General features: G+C 40.6%; 1 protein-coding gene across 2 annotated transcripts in view; it reads right to left on the bottom strand.

The window, feature by feature from the left end:
* CDS1 (CDP-diacylglycerol synthase 1) overlaps positions 1-21,144 on the bottom strand; it is a 35,453-nt gene that overhangs the window by 6,366 nt on the left and 7,943 nt on the right. For both annotated transcript variants that reach the window (XM_074588860.1, XM_074588859.1), the window contains 8 exons: positions 16,988-17,115; positions 13,951-14,047; positions 9,565-9,662; positions 7,115-7,254; positions 5,510-5,568; positions 3,211-3,293; positions 1,665-1,752; positions 541-609 (listed from right to left, as the gene is read on the bottom strand). In XM_074588860.1, the coding sequence (XP_074444961.1) occupies positions 541-609; positions 1,665-1,752; positions 3,211-3,293; positions 5,510-5,568; positions 7,115-7,254; positions 9,565-9,662; positions 13,951-14,047; positions 16,988-17,115 (762 nt within the window). The remainder of the gene's footprint in view (positions 1-540; positions 610-1,664; positions 1,753-3,210; positions 3,294-5,509; positions 5,569-7,114; positions 7,255-9,564; positions 9,663-13,950; positions 14,048-16,987; positions 17,116-21,144) is intronic.

Genomic DNA, 21,144 nt, shown 5'->3' with positions numbered 1-21,144 from the left:
TGCATTATAAAATCCCAAAATGTTAGCCACTTATTTTTTGCAGTTCATTGCTCCATTAAAACCTGAACTATCACTTCTACCAAGTTTGGCATTTATGAGTTCTGCTGACCTTGGTGATAAGTTACTTATCAGAACAGTTACTGTATGCTGTTATCTTCTATGCAAATTGTCAGTGTAAACTACTTCTCATGAGAAACGTCATTATAAAGTACATAATAAAAAGTACTACTTTACAAAGCATAAATAATGTGATGACTAATCTTCAATTTCAAAGTAGGGATGCAACTGATAGATATTCCAGATATAGTAACAGTAACGGCAAAAATGGTCAATATAATCTGTTCAGGAGAGGTGCAAGCCTTGCCTGACCTTTCCAGCTAGTTAAGAATTGGCAGAATTCTCTAGCCAAAAAAACCCAAACCCCTAACTCTTAGGCTTTCAGCAGGTTGAGATTAGCAAATTTGTCAGTAATTTTACTTCAAGTAAAACCAGAAAGTTGGAAGACTGCACGTATACAAGGCAAGTCCTGTGGTTACTTACAATAAATCCAAACACAACTGTGGAAAAGAAGCCTCCAATGAACCCCTCCCAGGTCTTCTTGGGAGACAGCTAGGCACAAAAGAGATAGTGTTAGCCTCATCAGTTGCACCACTGCACCCTTTTCTACTGTATTTCTGGACCTTGTTTGTGAAAATTAAGCTCCTATTTGGGTTTTCAAAGCTATGTGTGAAATACTGAACGTCAGCAGCTGCAGCCAACGAATGTGATCAATAGAGGAGTATGGCTAGGACCTGTCCCAGGCACGGAGTGAAAGTGCCACAGTCGGGTTGGTGCCACTGGGCAGCTTGAGGGAACAGAGAGCTCCCTTCCCATCTGCTGCTGCCGTCTGGAGGCTGCTGCCTGCCTCTGGCCACAGCTGACCCCGATTAAGCAGCTGAGCTCCTTCAAGCAGAAGACTTGGAAACCTGCACGAGCCTGCTATGGCTCTCTTGGAGATCTCTGCTAGCAAGTGCACATTTAGATAGAGACAGAAGCCTGGGTGTTAGACGACTACTGCTGGAGATGCTCCTCGAGAGATGCTAGCTTGCTACATACGCACTGGCAAACTAATACAGCAAGTAACTGCAGGCCTAGAGAGACCAGCTATTTTCTTCAACAAGTTCTATCACATTTTCAATTTAGGAGCAGTTTAACATCAGAACCAACTAAATGCCCAAAAGTTAATGTGGCAACATCATGAAAATAATAATTCATGTCTTTCTGGGGGGTTTTGCGAATGGGAAGATTACTACTTGAGCCCTTCTCAGTGCTACGTCAACAAGACCAGATAAGGAACAGATATTTATACTTATTTCAAATTACAGTTTCTGACAGTAAGGATGCAGTTAAAACTATATATTAATTCCAAAAAGGAAGCGATTATAAATGATGATGCAATAGGCTTGAAATGTATTATACTGTAATATCAATATTACATTCACATTAATCCCAGTTTCCGCTTACACATCTTCAGAAACAGGACAATCAATTCAGTTTTTTTAACAAAGATATGTACCATGCAGTACAGCAGAAAGTATTTTTTTCCATGAACATGTTTTTGATCAAGTATCAAAAACGCTATAAATTGTAAAAGCTTATTAGTGAGGAAGTGCTGGAGTACATACCTTAATTAATGGAGTCCTGCCAAAGAAGAACCCAAAAATGTAAGCGGTAATATCATTGCAGATAACACTTGAAATTGGAACCAGAAACCTAGAGAAAGACATAAAAAGTTTCAGAGAGAAAAAGAAAAGCTGCCCAAAACTAAACACAGGGCAGAAATTGAAACAGCAGCATTTCTTTCTGGGAAATTTTTCTGTAGTATTTAGAAAGAATTATGTTCCATAACGTGTTCACCTAGTTTCCCCCATGAGCAGCATATTTAGCTATACTGGTTTTAGTCTTCAGCCAATCAAGACCATTACAGATCCATGTTAGTTCAAGTTAAGATACGATTTTGGTGCATGAGCTTAAAAAGTGAACAGGCTGGCTTTGTCCTGTCAGACTTGAAGACTGGTACCACAGTTAAGAAGAAATCAACAGATATAAACATGTTAATGTTACTGGTAACATCAAAGCAAGCAAATTCCTCGTAAAGTTTAATGATACCTAAATTTAATAAAAGAAAATTTTTTTCGTTTTTTTTCCTCCTGTCAGTTTGGAGCAGCCTGTGTAGCTTTCCAAGTGTTCTTTGCATGCAGACAGCATCTGAATTTGTTACTCAAGCCTGTTAATCTTCCCCCCCCACCCTTTCCAAAGCAGGGATGTATTAATAAGCCAATATTCAGATTTTGTTACCGTCTGCCAAATTGCCTAGCGCCAGTGGAAACAGTAGACTAGCAAGGCGACTAGGTTCAGTTTTTGGCTCATGAACATGATCACTATGAAAAGAATTTGTTAATACAAACTTTGTCAAAGGCTTTGGGTTTTCTTTCTAACTATAAGCATGGCTTCTCTGCAATAATCTCACCAGTTGTACATACATCGGGAAAAGAAAAAGGAGAACATACAGTATTATGTCCCTGGAAGAACACAAATCATCTCCTGTGTGCGTCTTCCTTCTTTCTCAATTTGTAATTTACCCCAGAAGTGGGGGGTGGAAAAACACACCCGCTCTTTGAAGAGAGGTTTTAAGCAATCAAATTCATCAGAATTTAATATATCGCTAGAAATGGGGCATTAAGATGACCCCCAAATATGCAAGATTTTAACTCTTAAAATATTTTAAGTAATCTGAATTTATCTGAACAGGGAAGGTGGCCAGACTGGGGATTTCAAATTAAATGGTCCAACTTCAATAGCTCTGAGCAACCTGAAGCTCCCAAATAATTGAAAAAGAAATGCTGGATATTCATCCATTCAGCAAAATGCTACGGAAACTATTTTGCCAAGCATGCGAGCAATCCTAGTCCTTGCAAGTAAATGAAGCGGCTGTTCAAAACTACCATACTTGTGGCCGCCAATCTAGTTAAAGAGGTTTCTGCTTCCTCTCCTGTATCCTTTACCTCATCACTCACAACTCCTCCGACTCCCCTTCCAACTAGACATTAATGCTCCTTTAATTTATGCTGCTTTAACTGTTCCCACGAATATTCCCTAACCAGATCTATGTAAAAGAACCAACCTTTCAATGCAATAGAGTTACAAATCAATTTATGACTGTCCCCTTACCAGATCATGCCTTCAAAGAGATTTTGGATGACAAGATGAGATTGAGTTACAGTGATCAGCAAAGTGACATGAGTCCATGCGAACTGTTAACAATGCAACAACACAACAGTTAGTGAAAACACCAATCTGTACACCTTGATAAATACTGGCGTGTCAGCTAGAGGAACTACTTAGGAGCTCCCAGGAAAGACCAGTTCTAGTGACAATGCAAGGGATGCGTGCATACAGTATATCACAAGTTAGCTGGCTTTCTGAAGCAAGTACTGAAACTTTAACAGGTTCCCCATCACTTACCTCCGCCCAGAATTTTTTAAAGTGCAGTTTAAAGTCTGATTTAATGAGACATACACCTTCCGCATGAAAGCAGCAGAGAAATGTAAGCAATGTGATATTCTGTATATACATATAACAGACATGTTAGAACTGTAACAATAAAATGGCAATGAACCACTTATGAAAGAGTCATGTTACACAGATGTGGATCTCTCTCATAACAGAATACCAGTCCTCTTATGAAACATGAACGTTCTCGGGATTAGCAAAAACAATGTGTTAATTTTTATGCACATGGTCATTTCAACAGTCATTTTCCTCAGTATTACTGTGTGTAGTACTTGGTGCCAGTGTACAGTGAAGTGGTTTCCAAACAGTTCACCAGTTAAGATTCTACATTAGATTTTATTTTCCAAAACCTGGTAGTTTTTTTTCCAAGAACTGGTAGTTTTTCCAAGAAACACCAAATTTAAGCACTCTAAGTGTCTGGGCAATTTAACATTGGGAATGTCCTACTTTATTCTCTTCTCACGTGTGTTTTCCTATGGCAGCCAGCATCTACTTCCAGTTAAAACAACTCAAGAAGGCTGAAAGGCGGGGGTGCAAGAACTGATTAAAAATTTCTAAAAATATTACCTGCTGGTTAATCAAAGCATCGCTGCAGCAAAATTTTTAGTATTTGTCAAGCAATATTGGAACATGACCTAAAACCAAAGGGCTACTCTCCTTGTCTGTTCAAACACTGTGTTGCCACACAGTGGATACACAACTTCCCTCTGTTTTACTGCAATTCTTAGGTAGTCACACCTTAATGTTTTCTGGGCAGGTACCAAGTCGTACGACTGACACTACATTTTTTTTTCTGCCTTCTTTCCAGAAGGGGAAAAAGGAAAAAAAAAAAAAAGGAAAATTAATATTTTTACCTTGTGCCAACCTGAAGATCAGAGCTTTTTTTGCAGATTAGAACATAAAGACCACCTCTCCTAGAAAAGCTGCATCTCCCTGTCAGGCAAGTTCTCCCACGAACAGGGTAAATTTTTTTGGAGTAAAAGATTTTTTTTTACATGCTCATACAGGGCTCAGCTAAGTCCTAGTCTAGAATTAGGGATCCTTCATGGTAAAGTGCTACCTAAAGCACTGCAGAAACAGATAGGTTAACTGCACACCCAGAACTTTAGGAAATCTTTAAGGTTGTGCAATGCTCTGCTCAAGCTCTTTAAAGACAGCAGCTGTATTGCATCACTGTTTTATTGTTGCTTCTAGTCATTCCTATATAGAAGTGGGAGGGTTCAGTGGAGCTTTTTGGGTCTGTTTTGGTTTGGGTGGAGTTTTTTGTGGGTTTTTTGGTCGTTCTGGGTGTTTTTGTTGGGTTTTTTTTTTTAACCTGTGATGTTACCAGATTAGTTTGACCTACAAGATACAAACAAGAAAAAGGTTCACGCTCTTGATTAGTTACTATGCTGTTTAGTAAATGGACAAACAAGAGATGAGAACATCGTTTTCTTTTAATAGATTAATGATCTATTGAGGCACAGCAGGGCAGAAGACCAGAACTGCTGTTAAATGTCACAGAAGAAATCTTCCACATAGGGGTTAAGATCAAGTTCCCTTCACAGTACTTCAGTGGGGCCTCTACAAAGTAACACTTGAGTCACAAGAACCACTTCCCACGCTACGCTGAGCTATTTGGCTTCACACCTGGGAGGGAGATGCACACCCCTTTCTCCTGGAATCTCTTTAGTATCAGGCTATCACTAAGGGAAATACATCACGTTGCATATGCACGAAGCCTCACCAGTGACAGCCTGTATTGACTGAAAGGCCGTATCCCGCGTTATAATAATAATAATAAGCTGCAAGGTGAACAGATACCAAACAGCCCAACACCAATTGATTTCATGCTACTGTGGGTTTAAGCACATTTACCATCACACCCCTCTTCAAGCTACCTCATGAACATGGGGACATGACTGTTTCCAGTGACATTCATAACGTGAGTGACCACAGCAAAGTGGGTAATACACACCATGTAAAACTGCAGACGATAATGTTTCTTCACTAAACTCAAAACAAACATGCAGAAGCCTGTAAAACAAAGCAGGTGTAGTTTGTACCATCTTATATTTGATTACACTGAACTGTGATATACCAGTAATTCTCTTCCCTTGAAGCAGCTTTTAATCCCTCTGCTGCTAGGAGCGTTTGCTTGCATTCAGTTAAGTGTACATATAGAATTATTCTCATTAAAGCACAAGATTTAGTTAACAACAGTAAAGAGCATCCATTTCATTACCTACAAGGTCCCATCGTAGACATCAATTTTTAGGGGAGGGGACCGTCACCTTTAAAAACCACTCAAAAACCAGGCCGACAAGCTGGTTTTGAGTAATTAACAGAAAGAATTGAAAGGAAAAGACCAGCTTGCCCCTTTCCTCCAGACAGGCATACGGCTGCATGCAACACGAGCATGAAGTGCAGGTGTTGGAGAATTCAACTGACTGAAAGAAACATTCCGGGGGCTAACAGAGCACCTCTTCTCCCTTAGGGCCGCTTCCCACACCAGCAGGGTCAGAAGCCCTCAGAAGCCCCTTAACCCTGGGGACAGCCCCTCAGCGACCCCCCCGATCCCAGGGCGACAGCCACCACGGGGCTCTGCTATGCTCTGCCTCCTGCTTTTGCTCACGACTGGCTTGTCTCACCTCTCCCCCCGCTGCCCTTCAGCAGCCACGATGCATTAGTTAAGTCAGTTTCCTCAAGGCAAAGCCAGCTGAAAAAGGTCAGCTCTTGCAAAGCTGGTTTCAAGTTTGCAATCGAAGCGCCAATTAGAATTTTTATTTGGCTTAAAAAAAAAAAAATTTAACAGTAGACAGACTGACAGTTCATCATGAAAATCAGGTTTCTTAATATATTTTACAAGTATTTGTACCATAGCAGTCTCCTGTCCCTTAGGCCAATCTGAGCCTTCAATTGATTTAATTTCAGGCTAAAGTAATACTAACTGCATTGCTGAAAATACCATGGACTATATTTACATGTTCACAAAGCAATATGCCAGCCAGCTCATGTCTCTTCTTCCTAGACAAGAGGTTTTTAAAAAGCCTTTCTTTGGATAGGCAGGAAAATCTACGCATGAGGCAAGCATCTGAATATCTTTCAGACAAAATAAAGCCTCGGGCATTTTGAATAATCAGTTTAAAAGATATTGGTAAATCTTATTGCTGTAGACCTAGCAGAACACTTGCAAAAAAAGCATCAGCCCAGCACAGCAATTACATACAAAACATACAAGTCATTCCCACAGACTACCAAAACAGCATTCAGGTATTCAGCTACTGAGTTCTTCAGCGATCAAAATTAATTCATGCCAACTTCTCTTGAGTGCTATCAGCTCAACTTTCTCAAGATCATTGACTTATTTAGGCTGCTTTCTTCTTCTCAGTGAATGCAAAATTTAGATTCATCTTTTCACAGGAAAAATGGAACTGCGAACACCTAATTTCCTCGAACATCAAGAGGAAAAAGAAACTGAAAGTGCATAAAGCTCGGGAGCAATTTTTTTTTTTTTAAAGAAATAAGCACAGAAACAAATGCAGCACAAAGTTCTTTCATTTTTGTGATTTCCTACGCTTACCTGTTAAATAGAGCGCAAAAGATATAAACCTGTGGTAACGAATTAGGAATTGAAGCTGTTCTCTTCTCTGAACAAACGTAGCGAAGTAATCAGCCACAGTCTCTCCATAAAAGAAGTAGTTCACACAGAGCAAAAAGTACCTACAACATACAACAGCTAGCAGTTATTTTAACAAGATAATATGTATTTAAGCATCATTCTTAAAAACAAAACAAAAAAAACAACCACAAACAAAAAAATACCACACAAGGAAAACCAGAAGGGCAGAAGAGACGTGAGAAAAATAAAATCCAAGTATAAATCAAGTCTTATACTTGTGGGTCGGCGTCTCCTTTGACAAGCCAATTTTTGTAATTTACTTCTTCTAGAGCAACCACAATAGAAAAACAAACACATTTTGCAGGATACAATTGGAACTTAACTACACTATTGAATACTCCAAACCTAGGCAAGTTGTTTTCAGATATTCTAAAAGCACGGAACAAGTACCATTGCTATCATTGATATTGACACAAGCAATTCTGCGTATTCTTTCCCTCTATCCTAACAAGGGTAGCTTGCAATTTCTGCTTTACAAACAGAAAAAAAAGGTACTTGCATAACAAATCCCCTGAGGTTATAGGACAGTGAACCTGGCATGGGGATTGGGGATCTGGATCTACACTTTTGCCACCTGGCCTGAAGATTCTCGTCTGCTCCATCTTCTGCTCCACTCCACCACGCGCTTTGCCTTTTAGCTTTCTTTACACAACAGTAATCTTACAGGGTTAAATTCATCAGCTAACCAGTAATGCAGCTATTACTACAACTATTTCAAAACAATTTTGTGGGAGCATGTCCATGCTCAACATTCAACTGAGATAAAATGTCACCTTCAGCCATCTCTTTTTGAAGGCCCCTCAAAGAAATTCCTTTCAATCAAAACAGTCAGTACGCAAGTAATTCTGTCACAGGTTTTCATACAAATTCAGTTACTCAGCTTCTAAGTCACAATGGGATCTCAAATGCCGAGGCAGCACTCAATAAAAAACAAGAAATAGCAAATCCAAAACCACTAAGAGAAGCATCTCTCTAGGCAACATGCTTTTTGGTTTATTACCAAAATCAGCCACAGAAGATGGCTGATTCAAGACTAGATCTCCGGAGAGTCTCAGAGTCATCAGTACTCATTGTTTTTCCCCCCCGATAGATGTTAATGCTTATTTTGCAAGGCTCCACATCTCTACGTAAGCCAAATAATTGATGTTCAGACTACTAACAGGATTCTCTCATCTCACTGAAATGTCTAAATATTTAGCCTCAGTGGCAAGACGTCGGACTGCAAAGAACTCTGATGTTAACTAGTGTGGCAATGCAGAGGGGTTAATTTTGAGCTCCACATAGGAAAGCAACGGCGGTCAACTGCAAAAGACAGCGAAGCGGTCGAGTACACGTCTCCTCCTCTAAAAATTTTGGCAAGACCACAGAATCATTCATGTGTGAGTCTGCTCTAGCTGTACATCCAGAAGCCACAGACTAAAGCAGACAACAGATCAGTCCCCTGGATAATCCAGGGGTGACCAGAGGGGAACTGATGAGCATTTACAGAAGAGCCGACAGCAGGAATACACCACGTTACACAGTAAAGTTGCCTCTAGAAGGAAGCTATGCGACAAGAGACAGGGAATAACCTAGATATAACAATTCCTTAGAAAAATAAACCCAACACAAAACCAAACCAACACAACATAGGTCACATCTGAAGAATTGTCCTTAAGCACCTTAGATGCTATGTGTGCCAAACACCTTCCCACAACGCTGACTGTAACCAAAAGTTCTTCCCAGAACTCAGAAGAGTTGATTTCCCCAGTTTTATCCAGCCCTATATGAGCTGGACACTGTCACAAGTATCCAGGATTTGCCAGAAAAATTAATCTCATCTTTCAGAAGATCCCTCAGCACTATATTTATGCAGTCCTGTGATTGAGTGCACGATTGGAAAGGTTTTAAAACTTGTAAGTTATTATTTTATTTCTCTACGTGTATGAAGAAGACCCTTTAAGGTACCTGTCCTATTTATTTCTTGTGCAAGTTAACACCCCCCTTCCTCCTCCCCACCCAAAAAAATCAAAGCAGTTCAGGTAATACATATCAGGTGATTATTCGGCTATGCACATTTTTAGATAGCTTACACATGCTCAATTCTGACTTAAAGCATATACGCATGCATATATATATGTGTACATATATACATATTTATTACACGGAAGAAATTGAAGTAGTAAAAGGCCAACTGACTTGTCCAAGTTCACAGGTGAAAGACAACTACAGAATCCTGTATTAGAGGCAGATGTCAAGTTTTATGTCCACACATGACCTACAAAGCTATCATCCCACCATGACAGGATATGAAGAACATGAAGATTTAAGTTTCACATCCCTACTAATTGATGTTCTTGCTTGCTACTCACCAGCTGAGGGATCTAAACCACGGTAAATCGTATGAGTGGTACACTCTGTAACCTATAGTAATGATTTCATGGTAACACTTCACTTGGATGCTTAAGACCTAAAAGAAGAGAAATAAAAAAAACTATGTAAATATGATGCAGTCGTTTCTTAAAGGCAGTAAGTAGTACTGCAACCTGCATTAAGGGGAGAAATTATTCTGAATTCAAATTCCACACAGAAAACAGACAGCTTCAAAGCAAGTCCAAGGGAAACCAAAGCTCCATTTAGAAAAAAAACAAAACAAAACAAAAACCAAACCCAAAACCACTAGGAAAAATGACATTGGGCTAGCTGGAAGAATGCACTCGTGAAACAAGGGAAAGCTCCTGATTCTTCTTCATTAAAACAGTTTGGCAGCAGCAGGCCAAAAGTATTTCCTGCAAAGAAGGCTCTTCTATTACTTTTGGCTATTTTACTTTTAAATTTAGTTTAAGAAATATGTTCTAGGCTCATGGGAAAAAACTAGCTGTGCAACACAACTTGGACACCCAGGTCTTCCACTTGCAAGTGTCTCATTAAGGGCAATTAGCATTGATGATTAGAAGCAAAGCTTGTCTAACCCCGGTCTGAATGTCACACCCTCCACGGCCTGCATTTGGCTTTGCTGATCTCACTACTTCAGCGCTTGCCTGCGCAAGTCTGGTAGTACGTCCTTGCAGTCCTTGGGCTCCAAAGGACACTCTGCCAGTTTTGTCTAATCCACAGTCACCAAGCAGACTGCCCTGCCCAGATATCAAGCATTGACAAACACAGGTCATCAGTAATCCCATCCAGAGGCAGGAGTAAGAACCTACCCACACCGATTGCACACGTCAGCGTGTTGGCTTTGCAGTGTTCTCTTACCACCTGCATTCATGAATAAATTTCATCTTGCTCAATGTGTGAACACAGTTTGAAACAGTCATACACCACCTAAGTGAGTTAGTTTTGAAGCTCCCCTGTCTCAGGCTCTTTCTTCTGCTTGGCCTACATTATAAAACTTAAATGCCATATGCAAGAGCAACATTAAAGGATTGCATCTTACAGTGGAAAAGGACACTGGGGTCCAAAGTCATGGAAGCTTTTTTTCCTTACATTCTTCTTTTTACCTAGTCTCAAATGTCAACTTTGTTCAATAGTTTATTATATTAGAAGACAGATTTTTTGCTGCGTGGTACAACAGAGAAAGAACTCTATTCCAATCCTACATGAACTTTAAATACTTTTTGGTTCATCTCTTGATAGCTTTGTCCATGATTGCAATCTCAGAGTATACCATAAATACACTGAATCACGCTGTAAATTGATTTGTTCCTTTTTGTCCGTTATCATCATTCTCAAGCATAACAGACTACTAAGGAAGGATTGGAAAAAAAAAAACCCTCTCTCTACAGTGACCAACAATTTAAAGGGGATTTTTTTTGTTGTTTCTTCACATACAAAAAAGAAAATCCTACACCAATGAAACAATGAATTACTAGTTTGTTATGTCATTTATCTGAAAACAGGAAATATAAACCAGACTAATTCAGATGTAGAGACTATAATGCAGACCATAATACTGGTGAAACAGCATTCCAGTCTCTCAAGACAATACAGGGGGGAAAAAAGGGGAATTTATGACTTTTGGAAGAAGGGGTAGGCAACTCAGGAGGACTACAAGAAGTCATGAGGTCATGCTATGAGAAAATTAGAAGGGCCAAACCCCAACTAGAAATTAATCTGGCTTCTGCTGTAAAAGACAATAAAAAAAATGTTTCTATAAATGCATTAGCAACAAAAAAGGGCTAAGGAGAAGCTTCATCTTTTATTGGATGCAGGGGGGGAAGATAGTGACAGGGCATGAGGAAAAGGCTGAGGTACCTAATGCCTTCTTTACCTTAGTCTTTAATAGTAAGACCAATTGTTCTTAGGGTACCCAGCCCCCTGAGCTGGAAGACAGACCAAAACGAAGCCCCAGTAATCCAAGGGGAAACAGTTAGCAACCTGCTACACCACTTAGACACACACGGGACTGACCCCAGGGTACTGAGGGAGCTGGCAGAAATGCTCGCCATGCCACTCTCCATCATATATCAAGCAGTCCTGGCTAACTGGGGAGATCCCAGTGACTGGGGCTTAGCAAATGTGACGCTTACATACAAGAAAGGCCAGAAAGAGGATCCAGGGAACTACAGGCCTGTCAGTCTGACCTCGATGCTGGGGAAAGTTATGGAGCAGATAGTCTTGACTGCCATCACACAGCACGTACAGGACAACCAGGTGATGAGGCCTTCTCAGCATGGGTTCATGAAAGGCAGGTCCTGCTTGACTAACCTGATCTCCTTCTATGATAACGTGACCAGCTTAGTGGATGAGGGAAAGGCTGTGGATGTTGTTTACCTGGACTTTAGTAAAGCCTTTGACACCGCTTCCCACAGAATTCTCCTGGAGAAACTGGCTGCTCGTGGCCTGGATGGGTAGGTAAAAACATGACTGGATGGCTGGGCCCAAAGGCTTGCGGTGAATGGAGTGAAATCCAGTTGGTGGCCGGTCACCAGTGATGTTCCCCAGGGCTCAGTATTGGGGCCAGTTCTGTTGAATATCTTTATCAATGAAGGAGGGGATCGAGTGCACCCTCAGTCAGCTTGCTGACACCAAGTTGGTGGGAGTGTTGATCTCCTTGAGGGTAGGACGGCTCTACAGAGGGATCTGGACAGGCTGGATCAATGGGAGGAGGCCAATGGTATGAGGTGCAACAAGGCCAAGTGCTGGGTCCTGCATTTCAGTCACAACAACCCCGTGCAGCGCTACAGGCTTGGGGAAGAGTGCCTGGAGAGCTGCCTGGGGGAAAAGGACCTGGGGGTGCTGGTCGACTGCCGGCTGAATATGGGCCAGCAGTGTGCCCAGGTGGCCAAGAAGGCCAACAGCATCCTGGCCTGTATCAGGAACAGTGTGGCCAGCAGGACTAGGGGAGTGATCGTCCCCCTGTACTCGGCACTGGTGAGGCTGCACCTCGAATACTGTGTCCAGTTTTGGGCTCCTCACTACAAGAAAGACATTGAGGTGCTGGAGCGGGTCCAGAGAAGGGCAACGAAGCTGGCGAGGAGTCTAGAGCACAACAAGGAGTGGCTGAGGGAACTGAATTGTTCAGCCTGGAGAAAAGGAAGCTGAGGGGAGACCTTATCACTCTCTACAACCACCTGAAAGGAGGTTGTAGCGAGGTGGGGGTCAGTCTATTTTCCCAAGTAACAGGAAACAGAACAAGAGGAAACGACCTCAAGTTGCACCAGGGGAGGGTTAGATTGGATATTAAGAGAAACGTTCTTCACAGAAAGGGTTATCAAGCATTGGAACGGGCTGCCCAGGGCAGTGGTTGATATACTGGTAGTATTTAAAAGACGTGTAGATGTGGCACTTGGGGACGTGGTTTAGTGTTGGACTTGGCAGTGTTAGATTAACAGTTGGACTCGATCTTAGAGATCCTTTCCAACCTAAATGATTCTATGAACGCCAATAGGTGTTTCACAGGAGGCCACGAAAAAAGTAGAAGCACATTTTGACAGTTAAACAAACTTAGAGTGAAAAATCAAAGCAGTTACCCAGAAGTACCAATTTCAGTGTTTTAGAAGCCACACCCCTGCCTGTTACTGGGAAAGATAGTTAAACCATTATTCAATAAAAATACCAGCCACAAAAAAAGATGGAAAGAAGCAGTAAAGGCTGACCAGGTATGCAGGGTGTATGAATTTCTTAATTTTTTTTTCTTCACTTCGTGACCTAAAAATGCACTTTATCTCTGTACCTAGGAAAGGGGTCTACGTCCACTCTACAGATAAATCCAAGGCCACAGGGCAGACCCATACAGAAGTAGGGAATTAATGGAACATGCCTGAGGAAAGCCTTCCAGTGCCGATCACAAACAGCAGACCAGAGCTGCCTGCTTTCCTCAGCCTCAAAAATGAAACTCTTGTGTCTTCATTTTTTTGGGGGGTTTTGTTGTTGGTTTGGGGTTTTTTTCTGTTTGTGGCTTTTTTGATTTTTGGTTTTTTTTAAACCTCAAAGAGTGTTAACAGTAGGTGATGGGAACTGGACAAGGAAATGGATGACAGTAGTTTAGTAAACGTTGAGGAAACAACCATTCAACTTCTTAGAGTTAGTTTAATTCCTACTTTAAAAAAAAAAGCTAATTACAGTATATGAGAAGTCCTTAATCCCAATGCCCAGATGTGAAACTGCCCAGTGTTTTTCAAAAGTATTTACATTTACACAAATAAGAGACAAATTGCTCTGAACTGTCTGTGCAGTTTGTTTCCAGCTGCCTTAGGCACGATGAACAAAGATATCAAGTAACTCTTGTGGGGCAAAATGTATTTAAACAAACTTACCAGAAGCATCAGCATAAATGATCCCAGGTATATGATCAGAAAAAACACAGAAATCATAGCTAGAGTGAGAATTCCACGAATCCACCAATTTTTCCATCTATTAAAAAAAAAAGGGAATAAAAAGCAAGCAGTTATAAATGAAAATAAATACTACTTCCTTTACTAACTAGAGATTAAAGTGGATTAGAAACAGTGGGAGTTCCGGAAAATTTTGGGCTTAGTAAAACACAGAATCAACCAACTATACGACTAAACAGGATACACAGTAAAAGAAATTAAAGTTAGGCACCTTTCATCTTCCCCCGTGCTCCCCCCCAAACATCATTTGCAATTAAATGGATCGACCCCATATTGAAGCCATATAAAGCCTTACATATGAAAGAAAGGCTGCCAGGTAAAAAGTGTACGATTCTTTGAGGAGTAACAGACAAAAAAAAAAAAAAAAAAAAAAAAAAAGATGATCACCAACTTTCTGTAGCGACAAAGTAGCTATTTTGACAGGTAGAGGGTTATCTATTGAAAGCAGTTGTGTGCTCTTGTGAGCACTGGCACCGGGGCAGTATTCAAGCTGTGCAATACCTTGACATGAATTCTTATTAAAAAAACCCAAATGACTGGGAATTTTTGCTAGGTTGTTTCTTTTTTTGCAGTTTCTAGACTAACCAAAATGTTATTTTCCACACCCTCAACCCCTGCCCCCAAAGGTCAGTATCAGAAATAAAATCAAAAGCCCCATTCATTTAAAAAAAATAATTTAAAAATCATCATCACATGCTTCACTCTGCCATGAAAGTGTTTCTAGCTATCAGCAGTCTGCATTTTATTGTTCACATCACTTTTAAGTTTTTCTCCTCTGTTGCCTCTGTTTTTCCCTTCAAGAATTTTGCCTCTAAAAGTACACTGAACAAACTAATCATGAATTACTGCTAAACACAAAGCCCCCTACTATAGCTTAAAGACATGCTTTCTAATGTTTTGGTTTGTATCAGTCTTGTGTTTCACTGCTGCATCAGGAGACACATCTGATTCAGGGGATCCTGTTAGCTTTGCGTAATATTCCAGTTTTAAGATAAACTTCAACTACATTAATTTGATTTTCAACGATATTATTAATCAGCAGGTTAGTGGCAGCTAAAGCCACTAACTGGATTTGCCTTAAGTATCACAACAAAGGCACAACGGGCTTTATCACAACAGATGCTTTATGTTCCTCTATGATGTGGGCTATAGAGTAGCAGCTTGCTCCTAGTGGCATATCTATAGTGAGCAAGACTCCTTGAGAAGAATTAAACTTCCCTTCAGAATAATGTTAAAACACCACATAGTATCTTGAGGGTCTTGACAAGTGCAGCACTGGAAAGACAGCTTCAGTAAGAAAGACAACAACCTCCAGAACCTAGGAAGCCACCTGACAAGTTTATTGTATCTCCATGGGAAAGTTACGGATACTATTTCTTCTAAAAGCCAGATACAGAGAGAAATGATATCTCTGAGAGTTATAGTCCAACTCACTCATGTTGCACATTATGACAACACCTCTGTTAGGACTGCCAGTTACTAAACAAATGGGTAATTTTGCATCTTGCATTCACAAAGCACCAAGAATTTAATTTTGCACTCAAAGCACCTTTGTGCAAATGCTCCGATAAAGAATTTCAAGCATGTGAGACAGGAAAGGTTTCACCCGCACTTCTTAGTTGCAGGCTTTGAGGTATCACCATGCAAGCACCCTTTGGAACAAGTCTGATTTGGAGACCTAATATTAAATGTTGCGGGAGTCTGGTAAGAGAACTCTGAAAGTGACAGGAACTAGATACTCCTTGCGGTGTGATGGCAGTAGAGAACATCACATTCTGCTCGCAGCTGGCGCAGTTTAGAAACATGCTTTTTGAAAGCCAGGAACAATATGTGTGTTTATAGCTCCCAAACATCACAGCAAAACCAGACAACAGATTAGAAAAGGAGCAAGTCAAAAAAACCTGTAGTTTCACACTGCTATTGAAGATAACTATTGGAGATCTTTTTTTTTTTTTTACAAGGACTCGGAAGTTTTTAATCGTAGTCTGGATTGGAGGTCCTCCTTCTGACTCTCGCAAGACCTAAGTTGTGTCTAAAATCTACATTGTACATTGCTTGGTTTGTCATATTGAACATAATGTATATTTGATACATACATTCATTTTACTAGGTAGTTTTTTTGGTGTGTGATCTATCACACGCCTAACGCCTTTTCATTGCATTAATGAAAAAAATGTAATGTGAATTGCCACCTCCAAATGGATTGATGGATCAAGTGTTGTAAAGGGATTGTATAAAAAATTATACTAGGAACTTTATTCGTTAGCCCCCATGAATATGCAAGTCCCCACGATTATCTGTCTATACACATACACACACTCCCCCCCGCAAACATGCTAGTCCTTAAACTCCTGTGAACAGAGGCGGGAGGCAGAAATCTAGGTTTGAAAAGACATGGCAGGAAAAAATTAAACATTGCTTTAAAAGGTAGGAAAATAAAAGCTATGTTGTATTTAACTGTAAAGAAAAATTATTTAGAAGTGGAAACGCTGTCACAAAAAGCTCACACAGAGAATTTACACTTCTTCCCTTTTCGTTTATACACAAATGCTGACCCCCCTTAACCTTGGATGTAGGAAATCAGTTTATTATAACCCCCAGAATACCAATATCTTCCGGATATCAAACCCAATTGCTATTCTTTAGCCCATTTTATTGCAATGCTTAGACTGAGCAATGGCAAATGTTTACATAAACTGTAGCTAAACATTGCAGCAGCTAACTTAGAAATGCATGCAATGGTCAATCTTCAGGTATATGCAAAAAAGTATTACACTGAATGGACTACCAAAGCATAAATAAACCAATGATATCCAGTTAAAGTTTATCCGTGATTTTTCATTCGTATCATACAAAATTTAAAACTGCAGTACAATCTGTAAGAATTAAAACTGCAACATAATCTGTAAGAATTTTAGCCAGCAGGTATTAAATTTGAGAACTGTTTGGTTTACTCTACCTGGCAGACAAGCCTGACAAAGCCCTTTTGAGGATTTCTGGAGTGCTGTCTGTTGGTGGAGGAACATCAGGAATGTCAGAATCGCTTCTAAGATCCAACTCACCAAGTCTTTCTTCCAAATCCACTTCCTAAGAAAACAAACACAACACACAAGGCTATTAACTACAATGTCAGAAAACAGTATCAGATCATAAATGTTACTTTAGGAACTGATAGTATCTACATTGCCTTCTAAAAAGACAACAGTGGTGTACTAGCGAAACTGTAGATGTTGTAGGGACAAACGCATCCCAATAAATATTTGTAAGAAGGCCAGTACTCAGATGCTGTGACATTACCTGCTGCATTCAAGAAACTTCACAGTCTAGGCACTTTTTCAACCCATGTACATAAGTATGAGGATATATATTTCCAGAAATACTACAGCTGACATAGAACACATGAGTTCAACAGAAATCTCCAACCCTCTAACACATTCCCTCACCTACGTCTCAAACTAACCTTTTATGGAATAAGGAGGAGGGTCTTCTGGTGGTTTAATGTCATGTTAAAAAAAAAAAAAAAAGGAAGTGGAATGCATGAAAAAAACAGTCCCTTTGTACAATGAAAAGAGGTTGCTGGCACAGTCTCATACATACAGATGCTAGGACTTTCACCCTCCAGCTTGAAAAGAACGATACAAAAACAAACTGTGAAGTGACCAAGTGTCTTATGGACACAGTATTACTCAGAATAGTTTCTTGTACGACTCCAACTCTGCTGTTTTTTCTTCAGTACTCACTAATGACAACTCAGGAAGACATCATCTAGACAGACTGTGTGTCTAATCCAAATGCAAAATAGGCAGTACATAAATTCGGTGACAATGTACAAATTGTCACCAATGGTCAGAGTAGAGTGCCAAGACTATTCTACCCCTCAGTTAAAAGCCAACACTAAGGGTGCTGATGATTTACTTTACTCCTTCTAATGATACAGACGCCACAACTCTGGGGAGTCAGAAGGCTGCAGTCAGCCCTGGCACAGCAGTAAGGCAGAGAGCTGTCTCTAGCTCAGCGTCTGGCTCTCTTGAGACCTGAGCTTCCTCCTGACCTCCCTGACTTGCCTCACCTCCTTACAATCCCAAACAGCTTCCGGCCTTCCCTGCCGCCTCAGGTTCATCAGTTCTTAACAGCTCTGGGGACTGTGAAGTAACTGCGCTTGACAACTTTTTTCACCACCACTATACTGCTATTTGTCTCTTTCCAACTTCCTCATCGCAGATCTCTGTTCTTTCACCTTAATCTACTTCCATGAACACTGCTTTTCTATCCTACTTTTCCTTAATAATATTATTTTCTTCCCTGGTTCCAAGTATTTTTGGCATTTTGGAAGACGGCAGATGTATATCCACCCTCTCGCCCCCTCCATAAGGCACCCCAGAACTAAGGTGGCCTACAATCCTGGCCATGGCATGGTTACTCCGTTTATAGGCCTTTTTCTCTCAATCCGTTGGCCTTTTCCAGGAAGTTACACTTCAGTGTAACCATTGCCTCAGTGACTGACCTCTGTAAACAAGACAGGTGGAAAAGATAAGGCTTTTCAAACCCGGCCGCCCAAAGCCAAGGAGGAAGCCTACAGCCGGACTGGGGAGGGCCGGGGGCCCGGCCCCGCGCCCCGGGAGCTGACCAGGGTGCTGCAGGCCGGCTCTCCCCGCAGCCTCCCCAGGCCCAGTCACCGTCCACCGCGCTCTCCCCGAGGACAGTAGTTCGAGGGAAAACACCATCCTTTTCATTTTTAAATTGTTTTTAGCTTTTTAGAACCCGAGACCGTGAGCTCGCACTATAGCCATGCACAAGGGAAATAGGTAATGACGGGAAGAGTAATTCTCTTCATTAGTGTTAGGCCTGTTTTTTTCTTGTTCACTTTATCGTAACACACACATGCCCAAGATGAAATTCTTGAATGGATTTTACATCATTTACTCCTTTGAAAAACATGATCAGTGCTTTCCTATTCCTTGAAACCCCACAATCAAATAATTATGAGACAGACATTGTCTAGAATTAATAAGTAAAAAGAGAAAATACTCTAACTGTGGTCCAGACTTCAGAAAGTATGTAGAACACCTGAAAAGCACATAAATAAATAAAAAAAATTGCTGTGCTTGCAACCTTGTTATTCAGAGATGTTCCTCACAGTGTTGTACCATAGCTTAGGAAATCAACTATACACGTGACTGAGGGGGAAGGGATCACAGGTCTCTCCCAAAGCCGTGTTCCAACTACCGTGACCTGCAGTGGAGTGCAGCAAGCTATCTGTACAGTTCTAGAAGACACTACTCACTATGCAGATAACGGGCAGTAATCCTGGGCCTAAGACCACGATTTAGCGTCTTTAATATTAATCCCTCCTTGCACATGGCAGAGATGTTCTCTCTTTTAAGCACTCAGAACTAAGAATACCCCCAAACTTTTTTGTTCTATTTTTGTGCTTTTGGGATTGCAGAAAATGTTTCCATACTAAACTGGTGCTTAAACATTAAAAAAAATAATAATAAAAATTCATACTTCGTTTTATCTCTCTGTTATTTAACACACAACTGTCGCTTATGCACCTCATTAGAAGCAATGTTTTAGATTTGCCATTTCCAGCATCTGAATTCACAGGTGCATGGCATTTTTCCGAGTATCTGAACACCTTGAAGAAGGAGTCTGCGTTTATCCAATGTATTTTTCAGTAGCTCATGCTTCATATTGATGCTACTGGGAGCTTGGTTGGTGCAACCTGCAGGTTGGATAGAACTTGGGGCATTTGGTCTTTTTTTAGCTTTATATTGCTACAATACCCAGGGAGGCAAACCCCAACTATCTTCAACTTCCCTTTGTAACATACCTCAAAAATGACCTTGAATACTTTATTTTCCAGTTAATTGGTATAATGGCCACAGCCATTTCCTGAATAAGGCATTTAATTTGCTAAGTCAGAAGCCAAAGAGGAAGCTGTTCACTAAAAGCTAGTTAATCGTCTTCTGCATCATGAAGTGCTTAGAGAAGCCCATCACAAGTCTTTCTTGCTAATTGTTTTCTTAATTATTTTACATGATTTATTGTAAATGCTCCAGTTTACAGCCACAAACATCAACAATCACTATAGAAGGAAACACTAATTTAACCACTATCAAAGCCCTTAAAAAAAAAAAAAATCAAGACCCTTGCTACTTCAGATCGACCTTGTAGAAGCAGTTTTGGAATTCAGTATAAAACCAAGCAGACCCTTCTTCTCCTGCTCTTCAGGTTTGGGATCTGGCCAAGCTGAGCTCACAGTAACAACAAGGACCTGTGAGGGGTATTACTTGAAAAGCCATGGGTTTCATACAGTAGGTAGGTGTTTACAAGGTTTTCAGAGGTTAATTGAAAACAGCAGAAGTTGTACTGTCCTAAGTGAATAAGACACCTTTCAACCCCAATTCAAAATTAAATGTTTGATCTGAGGTATTTTCATTTTTATAGAGTTTTCAAACTGCAGGTAACAGAGCCTTTTACATACAGAACATGTGCCACTCCCATCTCGATACACATCCTAAGTGACTGTAATGGACAGGTGTTGCAATGAGGTCCTTCCTTGCTTCTCTTCCTTTGAAGGCACACGTTCCCTCAAGAGAACCTCTCTGATCAGCTCATAGAATACAAATACAACAAGGCTGAGATGATGCAGGCCTAACAAGTACAGGAAAGCACACAAACATGACAATTATTCACACACTACAAGGAGCTCAGTGCATAACAAACATGCCTATCTGACACACTAAAGTGCTCACTGGTTTTCATCATTTCCAAAGTATCCCAAGACAAAGGTTTATTTAGTTGTAGGGTTTTGTTTTGTTTTAATTTTGGTGTTCTTAAAGACAAAACTTTCACCCTTAAGCTAAATCTTCTGTACAAGACCTCAAATACCTGGCCATACAAAGGAGGAACTCAAACAGTCAAGAGCCTGAGCCTCCCTAACAGGAGTTCAAAATGTGACATCTTGCCACATGTTAAGCTTCCATGTGGATTTCTGCTTGCTGGCTACTTTGCAACAGCTACCAGAATACAGCCGTGTGTCATGCAGGAAAAAAGTAGACATGCCAACCTTTCATCATCTAAAAGAACATACGCATCTGAATTGCTGGTTTG

Source organism: Larus michahellis, chromosome 5 (genome assembly GCF_964199755.1).
Source record: "Larus michahellis chromosome 5, bLarMic1.1, whole genome shotgun sequence".
NCBI classification, from domain to species: Eukaryota; Metazoa; Chordata; class Aves; order Charadriiformes; family Laridae; genus Larus; species Larus michahellis.
Note: the sequence above shows the minus strand (reverse complement) of the source record. Positions and strands in the feature narration are given on the sequence as shown.